This window comes from Gymnogyps californianus, chromosome 24 (assembly GCF_018139145.2).
Source record: "Gymnogyps californianus isolate 813 chromosome 24, ASM1813914v2, whole genome shotgun sequence".
Lineage (NCBI taxonomy): Eukaryota > Metazoa > Chordata > Aves > Accipitriformes > Cathartidae > Gymnogyps > Gymnogyps californianus.
This window is the reverse complement of record NC_059494.1, coordinates 2,915,249-2,937,604: the sequence shown is the minus strand read 5'-3', so window position 1 is coordinate 2,937,604 and position 22,356 is coordinate 2,915,249. Positions and strand designations below refer to the sequence as shown.

General features: G+C 40.3%; 1 protein-coding gene across 1 annotated transcript in view; it reads left to right on the top strand.

Moving 5' to 3' along the window:
- Window positions 1–22,356, top strand: part of KDM4B (lysine demethylase 4B) — a 93,106-nt gene that overhangs the window by 43,766 nt on the left and 26,984 nt on the right. Inside the window, exons 8-11 of the mRNA XM_050910756.1 lie at window positions 1,140–1,277; window positions 15,254–15,450; window positions 15,926–15,958; window positions 20,064–20,233. Coding sequence (XP_050766713.1) covers window positions 1,140–1,277; window positions 15,254–15,450; window positions 15,926–15,958; window positions 20,064–20,233 — 538 coding nt within the window. The remainder of the gene's footprint in view (window positions 1–1,139; window positions 1,278–15,253; window positions 15,451–15,925; window positions 15,959–20,063; window positions 20,234–22,356) is intronic.

Sequence of the window (22,356 nt, the reverse complement as noted above, 5' to 3'; positions counted from 1 at the left end):
TTTTTTTTTTTTTTTTTAAATTATTCTGCTAACGTTGATCTCATTAGCAAGTTTAGGTGTTAGTCCAGCCAAGTGAGTAAAAGTTTTAACTTCTGTCTGTTTACATTTTGTATTTGGACCCATCCTTGTGTTTATGAGTGTAAGTTCTTTGAAATCTCTGTAGGCTTTGAACTGCTGTGTTGTGAGTTACTGCTGGTGGGAAGGAATCCAAATGGAATTGCTTGGCATGTGACTGCTATGAAAGGTCTGTCAGCACCTCTGGGTTGGCAAGACAGGGAAGGTCAAATTTTGCCTCTTTCCTAATCCATAGAAGGGAGGTGCTGTCGCATGCTTGCTAAGCTGGAGAGCTGGGCTGGAAGGATTGCTCCAAGCGCGCTATGTCACTGCCAGTTGCTCTTATGACCTGTGCCATACTCAACAATTAAATTCCTTTTTTTCCCAGTGTCTTCTCTGCATAAGATGTAAAAAGAGGATTTTCTAGAAGCCTCACAAATTGATTGGCCTGTGATTACAGCTGTAATCTGTAGAGTTTTTAACCCTTATATTAATAATGTCCATAATGCTTATTGTTGTTTTAATTTTACTTAAGTAGAGAAATGGTGGGCTGTAATTTTTAGAGTGTTTGACTTATGAGTGAACAAATGGGAGTAAGACTGATAAATGTGAGTGGGGAAATAAATACAGTGAAAGGTGGCATGTACTTCAGTAGGACCCTGCAATGTAGAGTGCATGTTAGGAGGGAAATTCAGTTTTCTTGGCTCCACTGGCATGGTGGTGGGAGTGTAGATTTGGACTTAGATCGTGACCACTTTAGCTCATGCTAAAGATTTATTGATCTTTTGGAATGCTGCAGCCTGAGACCCTTTTTGTAACTGCAGACTGTGAGTCTAAATAGTTCAGATCTTGTGACCCCTTCCATCCATTGTACTGTCTTTTTTCCTTAATAGAAATACTTCAGTATTTCTGCAGTTAACAAGAAACTGTTCTAGGTTTAGCCAAGAGTTGGCAATGACTATTCTGCCTACCCTCCAGTTGAAAGGAGATTTAACCAGTGAATTTTTTTTTAATAGATCTCTGTTCTGAAGCTGCTACGTCAACTGATCTGTGGGGTATCTCTTCCTTTTGTTTTTGTTTTTCAGATCACCCAGGAAGCTGGAGAGTTTATGATTACGTTTCCTTATGGTTACCATGCTGGCTTCAATCATGGCTTCAACTGTGCTGAGTCTACCAACTTTGCTACTTTGCGATGGATTGACTATGGAAAAATGGCAACCCAAGTAGGTGTCTGTCTGGATGAAGGGTTACTTAAAACCACTAGCTCATGAAATACAAAGGAATGAATGGGAGACTTAACCTAAGAACAAAATGGAAAGTGCCATTGTTTTGACCATATGCTCTTTCATTGTGCCATGTTGCTGTTTTATGCCTGTTGATAATTCATGTCATTTTGAGGGCATAGTAATGACCTTCTCAAATGCTAGATGTTACATACACCTTGTGAAAAGTTTGTTTTGAGACTAGTAAGTTAGGATTAGTTTTCTGATGCATCCAAACTGCATTTCACAGTGAATAAGGTGACTGATGTAAGTGAATACAATTCATTAGCTACACACTGAAGAGGAAGCAATAAGCTGGAAATACTTTTAAGCTTTAATAAGACTGTGGTGATAACCTTCTGAAAATATCTGAATTTCTCTAATCTATGCACTCAGTTAAGTTTGAAGAGGATAGTCATGCTGAAATGACTTTGTGTGGCTATTTCTCATTAGGGCAAATTTCTTGTATGTTTTGTTACTTTTGACAGTTCTGAAGTCGGTGACGGTTTTCACGACAGCACACATACTGCATTCTCTTGTTTTTAAGTGGGAAGTATAACTGATCAGCATAACTGATTCAATAGGATCTGTGAATTTTTAAATTGGGAATCGGTTCCACACAGTCTTTGGGGAAAGGATAAATGATTACAGAGGGGGTAGCATTTGAAAATTGCCTCAGATGTTCCTCTCCAGAAAGGCAGACTTAGTTTTCACTCTAGAATAGCATTTATAATATCTCCTTCACTTATTTTCCTTCTATCAACTCAGCTTGACTCTGTAACTTTTGTAATGCATCCTAATCCTTGTTCTGGGCAAAACCAACTCTGTTCAAAACGAACTGCAAGTACATCTGTGTCTCAGTCTGTGGAAAAATGTAGTGATGTCCATTTTTCCTTTACAAAGGTTTATATTCTGAGAGTAGCAAAAGGTAGATGATTGCCGAATGGCGTCATTCTCTTCTCAACTTTGGGATCCTGGGGTCCTTGACAGCGCCCTTTTTAACCCTCCACCTTTTTGCTGTAATGCCGTCAGCTGTTTTTGAGCCAAGCTGAAACTTTCTGCACAGAATTATATTCGGTAGTGATCAATGTTATGTGTTAATCAGCCTGAGTGACTGCTTTGTGACTAATGTGAGTCACTCTTTTTTTTGCTTCTGGAGGCTAGTGCTGTTTCTGGCACTGCAAGCTTCAACGGATCTTGCAGAATCACAAAAAAACCCCATGCTGTTTCTTCCTATTTTTCCTTTTTAATAAGTGAACATCATTAACCCAACTAGAAAAGGAAGATGGCTGTCACCCCACAGGCCCTTTTTTCCTGCTTTTTCCCCTCTTTGGTGTTCTGTATCCTCCCTCAGCAACTGCAGGCAGGCAGTCTTTGACTATCCAATGGCACAGTAATTGATGTCTGAGAAGCTCATCCTATGGAAAGCAAGCTCAGCTGGTCAGGTTCCTGAAAGGTGAAGTGTCTGTCTTTATTTTTTTCAGTAATATTCAGCCCATAGTTTCAAGGACTCCACTGTTAGCCAACAAATTTGGCATTTGAGCTCTCTCCTTTTCTAAAATAAACAGATTTTATTATTTCATTTCTGAAACTGCAGTGGTGTTAAAGCATCTTCTGTTAGGCGTGCTAGGGGCTGTGCCATGAAATATAAAAATGGAATATGCCATGAAATATAAAAATACACAAACTTATTGTGCCAGTGGTGTAACACCTCTAAATTACTAGTAGCGGCAACTAAAATGATTCTCACAACAGAAAAATCCTTGTGCTGAGAAGCTATGTATTTGTCCTCTCTGTCCCCCACCCGTGTTCTAGTAGTGAACCCTACGTTGGCGTTTGTAATCTCTTCATATCCCATCAAGGCTGTAGACCAGACCCTGTGGCAGTAATCGAGGCTCCAGGGCCAGGTGGAGGCTGGAGTGGGAGTTGTACATTCGAATTTGTTCTGGAGTTAAAGGGATGGTAAGGAAAACCTAGAACCGTAAGAGGCCTCAAATCAGTGTCAAGTGTCTTAAACTCAAAAATAGCCAAGCAAACTTGGTTTGAAAATTTTAAAAATCGTGTTTGTCTGCTGTGACCTTGTATACCAGGTTTATCTGTAGCAAATGGTCATGGTATTACACCCCAGAAAATGGGGTTTATCATGGAAATTCTGACAGACCCTTAACTACAGCAGTGCCAGCAGGCACCACTCTAATATTAAAAGCAATTTTGGGTTCAGCCATGTGTTCACAAACAAGTGACATTTGGGAAGTGCGGTTTTAGATTGAGCCTCCATGCTTACATTGTTAAGCAGCGTAGCGTGAAATTACTGAACAAGCAGCATAGAGAGCTCTGAGCAAATCTAGGGAGAGAAAGTTAAAGTGTGGAAGGAGACGCCCAATTTATTTCCATTGCACTCAGTGACATTTGTCTGTTCAGAGATTTCCATTTAATATTGCCTAAACCACGCACTGCATACATGTTAATTAACCCTTTGATACCTTACTATCAGGTTCCAGATGAGGTATGAATGCTGTTACACTGTAAGGGCAGAAGGTTTGTTTAAATCTCATTTTAAGTTAAACAGGGACTTAATGAAATATCAGGTGGCTGTGTACACTCGAGCTGCCTGCACGTTTGTGGAGAGAGAATTCATGGAGAGAGACATCCTGGAGTGTGTGATTTTTGGTTAACTACTACAGGTTTACTAAATTTAAAAAATGGCTATATTGATTTCTGTGCTCTCAGGCACCATTAGATTATCCTTGCCCACATCCGAGCAGGCTTTTTTTTTTCTTGTCATATACTCCTTTATAAAGTTCTTGGAAGTTCTCGACTGGGCGGCACTCTGCAGGTACATACTCTTACTGCACTGAAACCAGTTGGCTGGAAGGTGATTCTTCTTCTTTCCTCAGGTTAGCAATACTGCTATCTTGTCCTACCAGTACTCATGAGATTGGTGACAAGGTAAGGTTCAGAACTAGCCAGTTGTAATGTTCTCCTGGACATGATCCTGGCGATGAAGTTTGGATTCCGCTCTGCCGAGCGGATATAGGCGATATATGTCTGGCATAGTGTAAGAGAGAGCTCACATAGGAAGGTAATGGCTCACCTCGGAGAAACATAGACAGAGCCGTGCTAATTGCCTGCCAGATGGATGAAATGTTCTGCTAACCACAGCAGAAACTGCCTAGGCTGTAAAAAATACGTAATAACCAGACTGAAGTTTAAAGATCAGCTTCTTAGATATTGGTTCTGCTCTAATTGTAGAACAAGCATCAGCATTAGCAAAAAAAAAAAGCAAGCAATGGCTGGAGAGTTGTGTAGGAAACTAATAGTGGGTAGATCTGCTTGTATCTGTGTAAGCTTGTAACCAGGATGAACAGATGCTTAAAAATTCAAGTGGAAATTGGTTTGGTGAATACTCAAGTGAATAAACTAGCTGTCCTGTTCTGTTCAAAGCTCTTTGAGAACCTAGTGAGAGATCTTGGAGTCTCTTTCAGAACTGCTTAGGAGAAGCTGATGTGAAGGAACTGGAAGGCTATATGTATAACGGTAACTAGGGTGTGATGCTGGGTTTCATGTCTTTAGATGGAAGTTGTAACCATTGCTGACAAGTAGCCTCTTACTGTAAGAACACACTGACCAAAACACCTTTATTAACTAAACGTAGGGCCAATACACAGAGATAAATTTGTGTCTTCATCTGTATCAGATGTCTGCGGTACCTGTTTAGCATGTCTCAAGCTCAGGTGGGCAATTTGAGAGCTGATGGCTTTTGGCACAGGGGTTACCGCAAACGTTCAGCAGAATTCTCTGCTTTCTCTCTTTAGGTTTTCCCTGGTCTCGTTTCAGCTTTTTAGTCATAGCAGGTGCTTGCCTCTTAAGTCTGGTTTGCTGATCCTTCTAACAATTGCTTCTCTGGCCTCAATGCTGAGTGCTGGTATGTGACAGACAAAATTCATGTCATTTCTCATGATGTGTATAAATCCTCAGGACTGATTGCTCTCTGCTCTTAGCAAATGTCAATCTCCTTAGATTCAGAGGAAGGGTATAACATTCTCCTTTACTTCGTGTCTTTAATTATATGGTGGAGTACCACTGGGAAATAGATGTCTTGCCTACAGCTGGACATTGTGCCCAGAAGTGTAAGAATTAACAGCTCTTTAACTGTTATCCCATTTATTGTCAGTGTAACTGTCTCCATCTGTCCTCGAGGAACCTTGCGTTGCAGCTGACTTCTTTCCAGTCAAGGTGACTTTGAGGCCAACCACAGGTTGCCTATTCCACCTAATGTGTGTGAAAAGCTGTGGTTGAGCAGCACATCTGTCAGTTACTTGTCTATGGATGGGAGAGAGACCTTCAGTTAATCTTGGGGCTCCCATAGATAATCCTGGTGTGCTGTCACTAGGTCTTTCCAAATACGTGATGGGAATTCATCATTCTTCGCAGATCAGACTCCGGCAGGGAATGCCCTTTCAGTCCTATTTGACTAACAGGAGTATCAATCTGTCACAGTGTGCAAAGTAAAAAGAGATCCAGAAGAAATGAGTTAAAAGAGTTTTTCATAGTGTTGGAGCTACTGGCACAATATTTCAGGCGTCAGCTGTAATCTGAATATTCTGCTTTAGACCTTAACGTTACTGATTAAATAATACAGTTGAGTAGGGATGGTTTTATTTGTATATACTATAGTTAATGTTTACCTGCATAGGCAGAGCCTAGAAAATTAGAGAGAAATGTTTTTTCCTTTGTACTCTGTAGTTGGAATTCTTCGGTCATTTGTCTTCCATTAACTCTGTCATGTTGGTTTGTTTTTGGTTTTGGTTTTTTTTTTTTTTTTTCCCCCTGTTTGGTCGTTGAAGAAGGCCTGGTGAATGAAGGGCAGTGAATGATAATTTTCATTCCTTACCGTCTGTGGGTTTTTTTCTTTTTGTTTTGCTACATGAGCCTGCAGTTCCTTTCTGCATTACTGTTTGGATTCTCTTTGTTTCTGAAAACTCTTGGATGCAGCCGTCGACGGACAGAGGGTGTTAATAGCTGTGTATTTGACTAAACAACCCTTTTAAACCCAGGTGTTCTAGTAAAGTGTCCTTCCTGAAGTTGAGGTGGCCTGTAAATCTCCTGGTATTCAAAAAGACACTTTCAAAGTGTACAATTTCATAAGAAATTCAAGTGTGCCTCACGGGTCGGCTTTTCTATTTCTTTTGCAAACTGGACTGGAAGTAAGTGGATGGGAGGGGAACAATTTCTTGCACTTTCTTTTATACTAATAGCAGACACTCCTGGATGATAACGTCTGTGTTACTATCGGTTGACATTTTCATACCTTCATTTTATCTCCTGTTTGCTCCAGAGATAGTGCTGGAATTATCTGTCTCAGTATAAAATGGGGTCAAGTTGCCCTTCCTTCCCAAATCCTACATTTCACGTTCTAAAATAAGTAGCCTTCATCTCATGCTGTGCAGTATTCCCACACAGACCTTCGCTCTAGTGCAGTTCAGTCCCGCTCTGCTGCTTAGTCATTTCTCTGGGGAGAAGGGGAAGACAAATAAGACACTTCTGCGTGGATTTTACTGATACATAAAGGCATCTTCAAGAGAGGTGCCTTTTGGATCTCGGACTGTGGTCTTTTACATAGCTTATTGCTTCTGAACCCTCTTCTCACGTTTTGGTTTTTTTTTTTTAATAATATTGGAATAACAGATCTCAAATTTACATTTGGAGTATTTGTGATTTAAAGTTGTCTAGCATGTAATTTTCCTTGTAAAATCGAAGCTTACTTCTTACTATTCAGATGTTAGTAGGTTTTCTCTTAAAAGATGTCCTTATTTTCCAAGAAAATAAAATTTATGAAATTTTTGCAGAAACTGTTCGGTAATATTGTAAAATTGGTCTCCGAAATAAGGGAAATCAGAATTGTATTTTTGCATTACTTTGTATGTATGCCTTAACTGACTCTTAACTAGACCTTTTAAGCTTAGAATACGTAAAAAAAAAAAAAAAAAAAAAAATCTATTATGGAATAGCATTTCCATAGTTTATTTATGTCAGACAGATTCAAAATTGCTCTTGTACAAAATCTTCCACCTTTTTTTTGTACTTATTTTCTTTTATTATTTGTAAGCAACTCTAATACCTTACTCTTGACAAAGCACTATAAAGAGGAATTCTTACAGTGTTTTTCATGCTAAGGTGGAAAGGAGACAGTTATTTTTCTGAAACTGTCTTGGAGCTTCGTTTTATCAGCTCTCTTCCAAGGTCCTCTTCTGAAGTACTGACTGGGAGGTTGCTTGTCATCATTTTTGTTAATGAAGGAAGAACACTTACACTTCTGTCAGCAGGAAAAATACACCCTGGAGGTTTCCAAGATTTCAGTCCTCGGGATGCCCGGCTGCCGCTGGAGCCAACGACTGGCGTCCGTGCGGACGGATGGGTGCTAAGTAGGTACCTGGCCTGCCCCTTCTGGATGTCCTGCCCTTGAGAAGGGACATCTGAGAGACTAGTTTTAAATCCAGAATGTAATTATAAACTGTTCAGGACTTGATTCACAACAAATGGGACATTTCTACGTTGGGGCAGGCAGCTGGGGGCAGTGATGACTTCAGGCAGCTTGCCTCATTCTCTGCTCAGTCTTTGGTGTAACCCTTAGAGCACTGAACTGAGAAGGATCTGGGTTTTTTAAACAGATTTTTTGAAACAGACTAGGCCTATTTATGCTACTCAGCCTAATTTACTTTAGCTTAATTACTGCAAGGTGTAAGGCATGCTGATCTTGACTTTTTGAATGCTACTTAGTAATGACTTTGCCAGCTCAGGGTGACTCTCCAAGAGCCTGTGATGGAAACTGCTGGATCTCTGGGATGGAAAGCTGCCCTGAACCCGTGGAGTCCTGATGTTGCTGGGTTGACACAGTCTCCCATTCTCTCTCTGCCTCGCTAACCCTGTGATTTATAGCGTGGAGGTTGTGGTGTGCTTTGTGGCCGCAGTAAATAGCGGTGTGAAGAATGTCCTCCCTGCGGCTTATTCATTCAGCTTCTCTGTCACACAGGAGTCCCTGATAAAGTGTACTAGCCCCAATCATTCCTGTGTCAGAGCAGAGGCTTAAGGGTCATCTGGCTTTGGGGATGCTAGTATGGCAAGGCCATCAAAAATCCCTTTTAAAAGCTGCCTTAGCATTGTACTTTCCTGTGCAGCTGGTGTTGCTGCATTGGAATTGCTTCAGGGGTGACACATGGGGGCATAGATATGAAGAAGGAAGAGCAGTGTTACGTTCTGCCTAAGAATAAATAACTAAATAGTGCATTCTGTTGAAGAATTGCAGAAATGGTGACCTTAGAACTCTGAAAGGCAGTGTAAAAGTGTAAAGTAGCTGTGAATTGACATCACACTTTCTCATCAGGTACCTTCCCTTTTTGATGCCCTCCACAGAAATTCCTTCAGTGTAGGCAACATTTTTTTTTTTACCCTTCTGCCTCTTCTCTTTGTGCATGAAGAACACTTTAAAAATAAAGCCCACTTTTTATTATAATGCAGTGAGAGTAGATTGCTTATGAACATCCTCTTTTAATTTTTTTAACTCCATTTTACTTTATTATTTGTCTTTCCTGATAGTTGTGCTTCTAATTTTCTTCCAGCTTGGTTCCCTAGTGGCAGTTAGCAGTTTTCAGGGTTTTCGTGGGGTGGCTCATAGCTGGGCGCTTCCTAATCTCAGACATCAGGCTTCAGATCTTGCTTCTGCTCTGTACTCACCCAACTCTCTAACTGCTTCGAAAATACATGCAGATGTGTGTAGATTATTACAGGAAAGAGACAGAAGCCCTTCATTTGGTGTGCGGTTTTCAGAGGGGTGTCGATTGCTGTTTCCTTTAGGATTGATATCCAATGTCTTGCCTCCCTTATTTATATATCAACCCTCCCTTGATTTTAAGTTGTAGCATTTGGAGTTGCAAAAAATATATTTTCAGCTTCGTATCCTTTTGAAAAATGCTACTGAAGAATACTCATTATTGCCAGGGGAAAGAATTTCATAGTGTGCTAGAAGCAAATCTTGGGTTGTCACTTTAGATAGCGACGCTTCATATTCCACCAAACTTAATTATTCATGTTTCTACAAACTGCCTATAGATCTTGGTTGTCATACATGGGATACAAAATGGTGGATTTTACTACTTCATCTGTTGGTTTACAGGTGTGTAATACAGCACAGCATTTGGCTTTCTTTTTAAGAGAAATGAATAAAAAGTAGATGATCAAACAGGAGGATAAAAGGATAATTTTAGTCGCTTAGCAAGAATTGTCTAGTATGTCTGTCACTTCAGAGAAGTAGATCTTTGCCAAGCCTCGTCGGTTCATGCTTGCTGCTTGCTTAATGCATGAACGCAGGGTGCTGACCTGCTGAAATGACATGCTTTCTGCAAACCAGAGTGGTCGGTGGTAGACTTCTTTCACCAACCGCAAGTCTTATGATGTGGAAGAAATAATACCTTGAGATAACCTCAGAATGGTGTTCGCTATAGACTACATCATAACCACTGGATAGAATTCTTATTTTGTTTATCCCTTGTACTAGAATGAGTCTGTCAAAACAGAAAGGAACTGGTACTTCATTGAATCCCCTTCTTGTAGTGCTGCTGAGAGCACTGAATTTCCTTTTGTGTTCTTTCAGCCTTATCTGAGCCATATAACTCAGGACCCCACTGAGGTGATCCTTCCCCCTGCCCCTCCACTGTGGTTATGTTTGTCTTGCAGGAATGAGGATTGCGTTTATTTGAGATAGATTCAGGAGTAGCTGGCATCCTTACAGGTGTAGTCTACAGAATAGTAAAAGATAAAAAAGAATTCTGGCAGAGGTTGCTTCGCCCGCCCCTAAAAAAAAAAGAAATCTCCATGTAACACGTTAGCAGAAGCCTGATGCCAGTTGGGATGGGTTATTATTTGCCTAAAATAAAGCATGTCACATAGCATTTTATATTATATCTTAAGCCAGAATCTTCTTACCACAAATGGAGTGGAGCGGGGTAGATCTGACTCCCCAGCTAAAACCACTTGCCACTTACCCAACTCTTCTACCCACAGAAGTCCGCATGGAACATTACAGAAGCGAGTTAAGGAAGCACGCAAGGAGAAAGCATGCCCTGCAGCCAGGGACCAGGGGGAGTCCTTGGAAATCTTTGCCTAATTGTTTTGTTTATGAAACTCTGTAAAGGATTTCCAGTGGGTTTCCTAATGAACTGGTTTGTTGTTGAGACTTACGGCAATGCTGGTAATTACACTAGAAACAGGGGGTCAAGACTCATCTCCTTTCCCACAAGCTTTCAACTACCAACCATTAAACACACAAACTATGCATTTTAGGTTTTCCTCCTTCTTCTCAAAGTTTAACTCCTCATTTACTTGCAGAATACCTGCCACATCTTTCAGGCATGTACTTGCAATTTATGTGCCTTTGTCACTTTTGAAACCTTGGCTATCTGTGAGAGCATTGCTGTACAGGGTCTGAGTAGAAATGTAGCTTTGGGCTGAGTGGAAGGAAAATTAAACTGGAGCCCAAACGGGTTTATTCTGTCGTATTGGATGAGTATTAACTAGATCTCAAGTAACACGTCTGTAATATGATAACAAATTGGATAGCTGTTTAAGAGTATTATACTGGGAGGGCTTTGTGTTTCTCCCAAAAGCTGAAACTGTATACCTTGTCCTGGAAATTTATGGAGAGAAGCTTAGAGTGTTGTCTGCGTTAGCAATAGGTATTCCTATAATACACAGAAAGAATTTCTTAGCTGCCTTTTGAATGTAACCATCTTTCTTTCCCAGTAACTTGCTTTTAGGCTTCATTGTTATGAAAAAGCAGATACAAAAGCTTTAAGCAAAGATTTTGGTCTGGCATTTAATGGCGTAATAGCTGAAAGAACTTCAACTTTGAGCGTGTTGGGTCTTCTTATATTTAAATTTCCATTAAGGCAAAGTGGGAGGCTAGCTGAGTCTTAAACAACTGTGCAGTGGCCCCTGATTTCATCTAAATGTGAGGGGGTTTTCCATGAGAACCAGAGGTGCCAATTTAAATATATCATTTTCGTGACTATTTCTACGTAAGGAGAAGGGCTATTTTACATTAACTTTTTACATGTTATGGAACAGATGGGGTTCAGTTTAGTGTTAATAGCTGGGAAGTGGGGGAAATATCCTTACAAAAATGACACTGAAGGTTGAGGTTGAATGAGGCTGTGTTTTTCCATATATCATTTGATTTTATTGCTTCAAGGAGACAGTCTTTTTACTTGACTGTTATTTTATGTAGACTTACTAGTGTTTGTATTTAAAAAAAAAAATTGCAAATAAAATAACGGTTACACATTCAGTAGCCACAAATTTCCCAGTATCAGTCTCTGAGTTATAATTGATGAGACAGGGTTCCTGGTGTGGTCAGATATTTTACCACAGTCTCCAACTTTGAGTAGTGGATAATAAAATAATAAGTAGAGGAAGAATGTTGGTTTTCTGTGTTTGAAAAGTGCTTCACTGTGCATTTCCTTATAGCATTTTTGCATGTGCTTAGATTGCAAGTTGCCTTTGCATGTGCTTGTCCTGTATGGTTAACAAAGTCATTAGCTTATGAAAAAGGAGAGATGAGGCTAGGAGAAGCCTTCAGAAGATGGAACAAATTAAGTTCCTGCAGATTTGGTGAATATGGAAGCTCCTCTTGTCTTGTTGCTGTTTTGGGTCTCAGATCCCCTGTAACCAAAGGCAAAGAGCTGACCCTAAAACTGTTTTGATTTTTGTGGGGGGTTTTGTTGTTGTTTCTCCCCCCCCCCCCCCCCCCCCCCCCATTTTCAGGACTTGCAGTCAGTCCTTGGAGATCCTGGTTATGAATATTCTGTTGTTTGATCTGTCGCTCTGACAGCCTTGCTGTTCCCGAGCAGTTTGGTGTGGTGGTCTGGCTACCAAACGGGGAACGACAGAGGAGAGACAGGAAGATATTTGATTAGATCTCAGCGTTCCTTAAACTTCTCACCTGTCATTTTGACATGACAGGCATATCCTTCATGTTGCCATTTAGTCATGGTCTGTGCTTTGGGTGACCATATCGCTCTTAAATCTTTCACAGGTCTACTGGTATGTAGGAGTTCTGTGAATACCTGAATTGGGGCTTTGTGGTTCAGTCTTGGCTCACATAAAGGAAATGAGGTTTCGTATCTCTCCTTAGTGGTGTTGTTTAAGTGTAGACATGTTCTTTTTTTGTTTGCTTGTGTCTATAAAGTTTAATAATAATGGAATATGAAAGTGTTAGAAGTTGAGGGGGGGAAATGGAATATGGAAGGATGTATTCTGCAGAAATTGGGATAGGGAGAGACAGGTGGGGGGTGGAGGCATCATATCTCTTAAGAAATACATGTGTTTATGACCACAATTAAATACTTTGAAAGAAATATAACTCTGTGTATATGGAAGGGAGGCAATACATGGAAATGGGTATCATTGACAGGGAACCACAAGCTTACTATTTTTGTCCTGCTCTAATGGAATAGAGCAGGTAGTTAAATTGCTAAGAAAATTTCTTGCCCTCTCTGCCCACAGTCTCCTCCTCTGATCTCCCCTGTTCTCCTCCATCTCCCGCCCCTCACACACATGCACATTCCCTTTTGCAGTTGTATGGGAGGTATCTGCTGTATTAAGCAGGATCTCGCTGCTGGGTCTGAGAGAAGGATATGGAAAAATACCCTGGCCATTATGGGAATGTGAATGTGACACAACTGCAGCAGCTGAGGAAATATAGCTGTATGGTCCAGAAGAAGCCCCAAAGGAAAGAGGCTTTGTAAATTATTCATGCTTGCTAGTGTGAAAGCAATAAAATTAAATTAAAATTGAAATATAAACATCCATCATGTTAGATTTGTGTAAAGAAAGGAACTTGGCTACGGCATGCTTCTGGTGTTGCGGTACGCTGGAGATTGCAGCCCACAGTGTCATTTCTCTGAATAGCATCCAGAGAGCTCAGTATGTGGCTTCTCGATAATCTGTGTATACTTTACATTTTTGTGAGACTCTTAAGCTGGCAGTGGTTGGAGACCACACTGAGACCTTTAGACCCATCTGACTCGGGATTTGCTCCGCGTGATTTGAAGGAATTGACATATGTGTGCTGCAGCGTGTTGGTTCCAGGTTAGGATCAGAAAATGGACTGTTCCCCTTTTAAGCCATTTTTCATACTTTTTAAAGGCAGAGGAGGTCAGTCTCCGTGGCTCATTGATGATGTGTGTTGTGGGGTGCTCTTCTGTATTCCTCTTTGTAGCAGTGCACAGGTGCTTTTAAAATTTCTTAAGGAAAAGTGATTGAAAATCTGCTCAATACAAATCCCTTAAGCCAATATTGATGGAGGTGCCGGTGAGAAGCTTCTGCCTGGCCAGGAATTTGAAGCATGGGTACCATCTGTGTTCCTGCTATTCTTTGGCCAAATTGCATTTCCAGCCTTTCTGTCCCGCGCTATTTTTCATTAAATGAATTGAGTTTTCCTGAAAATGCCTGTCCATAAATACTCCTTCCCACTCAGCACACCCAGGTTATTACCGCTCTCCCAGTCAGAGCAACAGAAGGTAGCCAGTGGTCTTTGCAAAATGAAAAACAGGAGTTGGGAGGGTAGTGGGATAGCCGAGAACTGTACAGAAAGACAGAGAGAGAAGAGTCTCTCTCTCTCTCAGTGGCTTCTTAACTACAGCCATAAATCTTTTAATAATGGTAGTGAAAAATGAAAGAAGAAGGGGGAGAAGCAAGTTTAATTTCATGCATTCCTGCTAAGGGAAAGGATAGAATAGTTTTGAAAAGGTGTGGAGGAAGGGTGAAAAAGAAGTCCTACAAAGTGGCTGTAATTACCTCATCCTCAACTTGAAGTTGAAAAGCAATTTAGTGCAAGTGCATACCAAGCAAAGCTTTGCATCTTAGAGCAGAACAAAAAGGGGGCTCAACTTTTCACACACACCAGCAAAGCTGTGGTTGCACCTCCCATGAGGCAAGCGGGTATTGATGTGTTGCTGTGTCCTTTTCAATCCTGTACCTTCTTTTGAGTTAAAAATTTATAAAGACTAGATGCTCATTCAGTCTGGTATGTGTGTCCTGGGTGAGAATCCCCTTGCTAGACTTGGTCTATTAATTCTGTGCTTCATGAGAGCAAAGGGATATCCAAGTAAAAACACCTGTACGTAGTCTTTGTGTAGGCTCATACAATGGCAAGGGTGTAATTCCAGAGGTTAATTTTAATGAGCATATGCTGGTTGAAATGAATAATACACATTTTCTTTGACTTAGGCATATGTGGTTTAGATGCAGAATGTAGTTATTGTTGTAGCCTTTTTTATTTCTCTACAGTCTTGTGAAGGATTTATGTGCAACGTCATGATGTATAATTATGAAGCTTAACTGCCTTTTTCACTAGGTTAGTCTTTTGTTCCTTTAAGGCTTTTTTCAGTTATGAAATGATATTAATAATCTCTTTTCAGCCTGAGAAACTCCGCAAGAGACTGGCTAATGGAGGGAACGTAGGTTTGAGATCAGACTCAGACCTGGTCTACATCGGCCAAAGTTATTACTGTGTAATGACTGTAAGACAGTAGATGAGTAGTATACTGGGTATCAGTCACCAGGAGGTTTTAGCTTGGTTGGTGGGCTTAGAGGGTGAAGAAGATTCTTGGGAACAGAGTCTTCAACTACCCTTGGAGAGTGCGGCAGCTTGTGCTATCTCTGGTTTTGCCAACGGCAGGTAGAGTCAGTGCTTTCCATTAAGCTGAAATACCCATGTATATGTCAATGCGATTCCTAGCATTGACCCACTCTAGTAACCCACCATAGGCCTTACAGACAAAATGAGTGTTAGTTTGCCTCAGGAGAAAGGCAAACTCAGCTGACGAGAAAAAACGTTCCTCTGATCTGACGTGGTGTTGGTGTCTGGATATCTCTTGCAGTGTACTTGCCGCAAAGACATGGTGAAGATTTCCATGGATGTCTTTGTGAGGGTTCTGCAACCAGAACGTTACGATTTATGGAAACAAGGAAAAGACATTGCTGTCCTGGACCATATGAAACCCACAGCTCTGACTAGCCCAGAACTAGATGCCTGGAATGAGACCAAGGCGGAGTTGAAGGCCAAATTGCTTCGCAGGTAAAGAGGAAAAAAGAAAAAAGTTGTGTGTGAGCACTGTGTTTGATTGTAATTGCTAAGATTTTAAATGCTATAATTCTTAGTTTGGGATAGTTCGAATTCTTTTGTTTTGGTTTGTTTTTTTTTTAATTCCTCTTGGAATTTTTCTTGGGTAATGTGCTCCCTCATTGTTCTGTTTCCTTTAAATGTTATAGAAGCACATGTTTTCTGAAAGTAGGACACTGTGTGCCCCTTCACATCTCATCTCTTGTCCTGGAAGACAAAAAATATATAGTAAACATTTATAGCTTCACTTATCAGAAAGCAGGAGGAAAAAAACCCCATCAGTTGCAAAAGGGATTTTATGCATGCCTTTCTGTGCTTCCTTTGATCTCTGTATTAATTTTCTACAAGTTTGTGGGTTTTGTGTGTTACAGCATGCTTGAATTGAAAATTTGGCATGCTAACCTTTTACTGTTGGAATCTTGCTTTATAGGATAGGAGATGAGGAAGAGGACAACAAACACCGGTATGTGACTTCCCTCATCAACTTAAATGACTTCATTCTTTTTCCTGTCAAGTTTCTTAAAATAGTAACTCTGAAAGTGTTTTCCTTTTTCAGTTAGTTTTTTCATGTCTGCTTCCTTGAAAGGGCACAGATAATCTTTGGCCATCGAGGTTTCTCAGACTTCGTCTTGGTTTTGTGTAGTTTTCCGAGATCTCCTCTTGCATCATTAGAGAACCTCAGCTATCTCATGCCTGTTCTGGTTTTCCATACTTGAGTGTGCAGTTAATCTACTGAATTAGTAGTGATGTGTAATGATTAACTGGTTGTGGATAAAGCTAACTGGTCACCAAAGCAGATAGTTAATAAAATGCTGCTGCTGTCTCAGAAAGTGGAATTGAACTAGAGTGTTTTAGACATGGGCTGCTGATGGGAGAACTTTGCTTCCTCATCAAGGTTGCTTGAAGAATGAGACTCTGTATTCTAGGAAATTGAATTATCATAGGGCTTTAATGTACTCAGGTGTCAAGTGTGTGCCCTTCCATATGCTTCCTTACCCTTCTTTTTTACATCATTCTCATTCCTGCTCTGCCTGTTACCCAAAGTGCTTGCAGTGTAGCACACAAGCTTACTTCTTTCTGCTCTCATCTAGTATTTGTTGAATTTCTGGTGTGAGTGTTGGCAGTCTCTGGAAATTGTACTGCTTCATCCAGATGTACTATTCTGCTTGTAATTTCAGTTCCAATATCACTTCTTTGAAATCCAGGAAAAAAGCTTTAAGTAGACTTTAAGTTTCTGGGGCCATCTTTGATAGGGACTTTGAGTAACAGTTTAAAAACTATTGACCTAATAATTTGATGATAGCTGATTTATTTAGGCATTCTAGCAAAGAAAAAGATAACATACTAGTAAGAGTGTCTCTCTAGCATTGGTGTTTTTTGTCTTCCAGGAGTTTTCAGTCACCTGGTGTTGTTTTGGACTGGTGGTCCTGTGTCTTGCCTTTTCTACATGATATGACGTGATATGATGATTTTACAAATGCTGAAATGGGATAGTGTGTTCGCTGCTAAATCCATGCCCCAAAAGACATAATAAATAGGGTATTTTGGCAGATAACTGACCTCTGCAATGTTGTTCCACTCCAGATGTTATCTTCCTAAAATGTTTTCAGCTATTCCTTCTATAGTGAGCTTCAGGAAGAGCAGTGTAGTCTCAGAGTCAGAAGTTGCTATTTATGCTCTATGAGCAATGACTGACTGAACTCCAGTGGGTCCCTGGATCTTTTTCTTCCACATCTGGAAACTGGGAATCTCTTTACTGCCTATGGCTGTTAACGGTTACTTAGATACAGGTAATGTTTGCACAGTGTAAGGTACTATATGAACACCAAGGATTATTTTCCTTCTTTGAGCCTATTGCTTAGCAGAGAAGCCTCTCTCTTAACCTGAGCCTATTGCAAAAGATCCAGGTACTTTTTTTCCTTATCTATTCATTGTTTCCTAGATTATTTCAGTATTACCCTGAAGCAGTTTTTGAAGCTGTTGAATACTGCTTAGCAGTAGTCTCTCTCCTATGCTTATGTCTTGGAGAGACATATTTTACTTGAAGGCTGACTTTTCTCAGCAGGATGGACTTTACTGGAAGAATGGGATTCACCTCTGCCCAAACCTCTTCACAGTTGTATCTACTTAATTTAAGTCACTTTGTGGTCTCTTCTTCAAAGAGTACAAACGCTGCTTTTTTGCCAGCTCTCTTGGAAAATGTAGCTTTTAAACTCTGAGAGAGATATGTTATTTCTTCTCTAAGGTCATTCATACTTAGTTACCTTGCAACACTCAACTTTGTTTACTTTATGGCTTCAGCAAGAGACTGTTTTAGTCTACTCCACAAAAAGCCCATTTCTGGTATGCGAATTATGTCAGATACAGAACATCTTCACTTCTGGAAATGTACAGCCTTCAACTTGTATTTCTGGAAGCACAGTTTCTTTAAATGATGTGCTTTCTGCCTCTCTTCATTTTTCTACAACTTCACAGTGAGAAGAGCACTGCAAAAAGATCTTTTTTATCTACTGTGAGTATAAAGCTTTGTGATTTTAATTTTTGCCTGGCATTTCTACACCACGGGAATAAAACACACACTTTACTAAAAATAGCTTGTAACACTTGATTCTACTCCGATGCTTTCTTCACCAACTGTGGAAAGTTCCAGCTGCAATGGCAAAGTCTTACAGGTTTATCTTCTCCTCCCACCTTGCTTTTCCCCCACAGAGAAGGTGGTGTGTACTTAGAATATGGGTGAAGAGAAAAGTTGATCCTTCTGGGTTCAGCTGTGTGTTCCTGCTAATGAATGTCTTGCAGGTGCGAAGTTAACATCTATACTTGGAGGGCTACCATATGGTTAGAGTCTAGCAATTATAAATTACTGTACATATGGATCAACTTTCTTTTCTATTAATCATTCATCTCAGGTTGAATTTTTTCTTCCTTCTTTGTTGGTTACCTGATTAAGGGCTCTTAACTCCATTGTACTCCAGATCTAATTCGCAGCTGAGTTTCTGGGCTCTGAGGATGGGAAGCTGAATTTCAGCTTTTCTAGAGTTTTGGGCTGATGAATGCAGTGTGGTTGCGTTTTACAGTTTGTTACATGATGGTAGATGCAAGGCCATATGGAAGATGCTGCTTTCAAAAAAAAAAAGTGTCTATATGCTAAAAATGGTGTAAAAATCGCAGGTCTCTGAATCGGTCTCTTTTGAAAATGAGAGCTTGTTAGACTTAAACCCAACATTCAAGGAGCTACTTGATAGTTCCTGTAAAAAAAATTGTACTGGGTCTGGCTGGGATGGAGTTAACTTTCTTCATACTAGCCCACTGGGCTGTGTTTGGGATTTGTGGCTACAACAATGCTGATAAGGCACTGATGTTTTGGCTGTTGCTGAATGGTGCCTGCACAGTGTCAAGGCTTTAATTTTTCCCCACTCTTGCCCCCTGCCCAGTGAGTAGGCTGGGTGTGGGCAAGAGACTGGGAGGGGACACAGGTGGGACAGCTGACCCAAAGTGCCCAAAGGGATATTCTATACCATAAAGCGTTATGCTGAGCAATAAAAACTGGAGTAGAGAAAGAAGGGGGGGGTTGGCTTCCAAGGTGGCCGTTGTCTGGAGACTGGCTGGGCATTGGTCTGCCTGTGGGAGGTGGTGAGTGGATTTCGTTTGCTTATTTCTTTCTCTTTTTATTCTTTCCTCTTTCCTTCACCTATTAAACTGTCTTTGTCTCGACCTACAAGTTTTCTGGCTCTTGTTCTTCTGGTTTTCCCTCCCTGTCCCACTTGAGTGGTGGGGAGTGAGTGAGTGAGTGTCTGCGTGGGTGCTTGACTCCTCATACGGTTCCTAACCAAAAGACATTATCCTGCCTTCTGAATTTGCATTCGTCTTTGCATTGTGGCTGCTGTAATCTCTTTGTCTTAGTGGCGTTGACTCTTTAGAAAGAACAGCATTGCTATTGGCTTGTTAGTATTAGTCTGATCATATTAATATGCACTTTTTTTAGACAGACTTCTTCATAGGCCTTGGACCCTGTGAATTATACTACTGAAAAATCATAGACTGCCTATTGATTATGCTATAAGCATTCATTATACTGTGTTTTTAGAAACTGGCAGTGCTGGGTAATGTTTCAGAGCTGGAAGATGATGCTTTGCAGACTTCCAGCAGTTTGCCAAAGGGAAGCATGTACAGAATGAAAAGAAATGATGGAATGGAGGCAGAGGATGAAAGAAAGATTTATAACAAATTTTCATCTATATTTTGAAATACAAGCAAAATAGATTTAAAATACAATCACAAATCATTTTAACTCCAGCTCGTGAGCCTTATATTAGTAATGGTGGGAAAAAGCTCTTCAAGAAACACGGACAATTAATGGCTGCTGTGAATGGATCTTAAATGTTGTGTTATGCAAGGTTCATCTGTTTCCTTTCAGATATCTGTTTTGCCCTGTAGCTATTGTTAGCTACCTTGTATTTTCTCTCCAAGGAAGATCCTTTTGTTTTGTATTCAGCTTTTTAAGTCAGTGATCGTTTTATATATTGAAGGCTGTTCTTTTATGTCAAATCACATTTCTGTACTTCTAGGTCTCACAGAAAAAGAAGTCAACCCAGAAGACACAAAACAGAGGATCAGAAGTCTCTTGGGGAAGTCATGGCTATTGAAACTGTCTTGGAAGAGGTGAAAGTAAAAGAGGAACTGAAAAGAGGGCCAGATCTAGAGGAGGAGGAGAGAAGCAAAGTGATTGAGGGAGAAGGTGAGGGCCCTGCTCACTGATGGCACATCACTTCAGTGAAGAACTGGGGCAAGCTATCTCTCTAAAACACATTTGTAAATAACTTGTCTGCTGTTGTTTATTTCTGTTGAAATATCAGTGGAGTCTTTCCCAATATTAAATCTATGCTCACTGAAATACACCATCATTTACAGCAGCAATTGATTTTTCCCTCTCTTTAAGGATTCAGTCCAAATAGCTTTCTTGGCAGGGCTTGAAAATTCTGCTCAAACTATTACAGGTTTGTAAAAATATATTTTAGGGGAGGAATATTTTTAAATATTTCATAGAGAAACAAATAAATGTATTTTGTGTCCTACTCTGATAAGGAATGATTTGTGCACTCCCTTGTGCAATTAATCTTTCCCCTTTCCCTCCCTTCCTCCCCATTTCTTACAGAGACTGTGAATAAAGTCAGCCTTAGGTTGTGTGGGATCCACAGCTGCTGCATGAGTCCCAGTTGCAGGTTGGGTTTTCTTCAGGTCTAGCTGTAGGAGGGAAGCTTTTCAGCTTTCTTTGCACGGCTGAAGTTAATACCAGTCTGTGACAACTCCCAGTCCGTTATGATTTCTTCTGCGTATGGTTAGTCCCAAGGCCTGACCTCAGCCATCTTGCTGGAGGCTCTTTTTGTGATACCTTTTTTTTCTTGGCTGTGTATGAAAGGTTGCAATTCTTGCTGGGAGTAAGCTGCTTTTTTTTTTTTTCCCCCCCGTAATGTGCGTGGTTAAGTAGTTGACGTGTCTGTGATACTTTCTGTCTTTGAGGCACTCTTGAGCATTTCATAAACACTAGTGAATTCATTTTCATATATTGTATATATCCATTATTTGTTTAGCATTTGGAGAATACTGATGGTGCAAACTGTTTAGAGAACCTTGCTAATGATCTTAAAGGAAATCTGTGGAAGCTCTGGGAAAAGAATTGAGGTCTTTGTTCAGTTCCAGAGTCTCGTAGCTAGGCAGTGTATTTTCTCTTTTCAGGGGAAATAAGGAGTTTGAAAATCATTGTTGTACAGAGCAGGAGTAGCACAGTGCAGATAGTTAATTTCTATTGCCCTAAGCTTGAAAGTGTCAGCAGTGTGTTAAATTGTATGCTCTTAGCTCTTGTACAAGTTGATGCTTGTAATAAATGGCCCGAAAATGCTCATATGCCTTTGGAGACAAGAGATAAGTGACAAGGACAGATTCGAGATCCTTGGAATGGCAGAGGAACAATAAAGACACTGTTCTAGCTGAATAGGTTCCAAATCATATACTTAGACTACATGTTAAGAGCTCTTTAACTGTTAGCACAGGAGGGAAAAACTTTATTTTCAGCACCATTGCAGAAAGTGTCACTAGAACTAGACTGTTTGCTTTGCAGTTTCTGAGGGGTCTAGTGCTCTGTGTGGCTGTTAGCAAATATACAAGTTTCTTAATGCAATATAGCAATTTAATACCAATGAGTGTCTTACAGTTTCATCTTGAAAAAGAAAATAGCATCTGTTTGGATGGCCCTGCTCATGGCAATTTAGCTTCCCCCCCGCCTTCACTTCCTTTTTCTATTCCTCTGGTTTTAATTTGGCTTGATTTTCTACTTATACCAGAAAAGATGACCTTGAGAAGGAGGAAGAATCAGATTTCAGAGTAATCATTGGTAGTTTCAAAGTAGGTCTTATGCTTCGTGTTGGTTATTTGGACTAGTTGAGTATTAATAACTTGAGGTTTTCAGGATTTCTGATCCAGATGCCTTAAGGTGTTTTCTTTTGTTTTTTATGACTCAGCTTTATATTCATAATTTATTATGTTGCTATTAATGTATTTAGAATTCTTAGCAGGTTGTCTTGGGACTTGAAATTAAAACCGAGAGTCTTTAAGCTTTGCTGTTCTCTGGGTGGGCTAAGCAGCATAAATTCATCCTGTGAGTCAGTAGGTGTTACCTGCGAGGCTGTGCCTGTTAACAGTCCCGCAGACTTGGGCTACAAACCATGTATCTTACAGGATTCTTTTTTTTTTTTTTTTTAAATGATGTGAGAAAAGGCAATGAGATGCCTAACTGCAAAATAGTTGTATGTTATTTTCTACCACATTTCATTAAATGGCATTCCCACGTATCCTCTTGAGTGT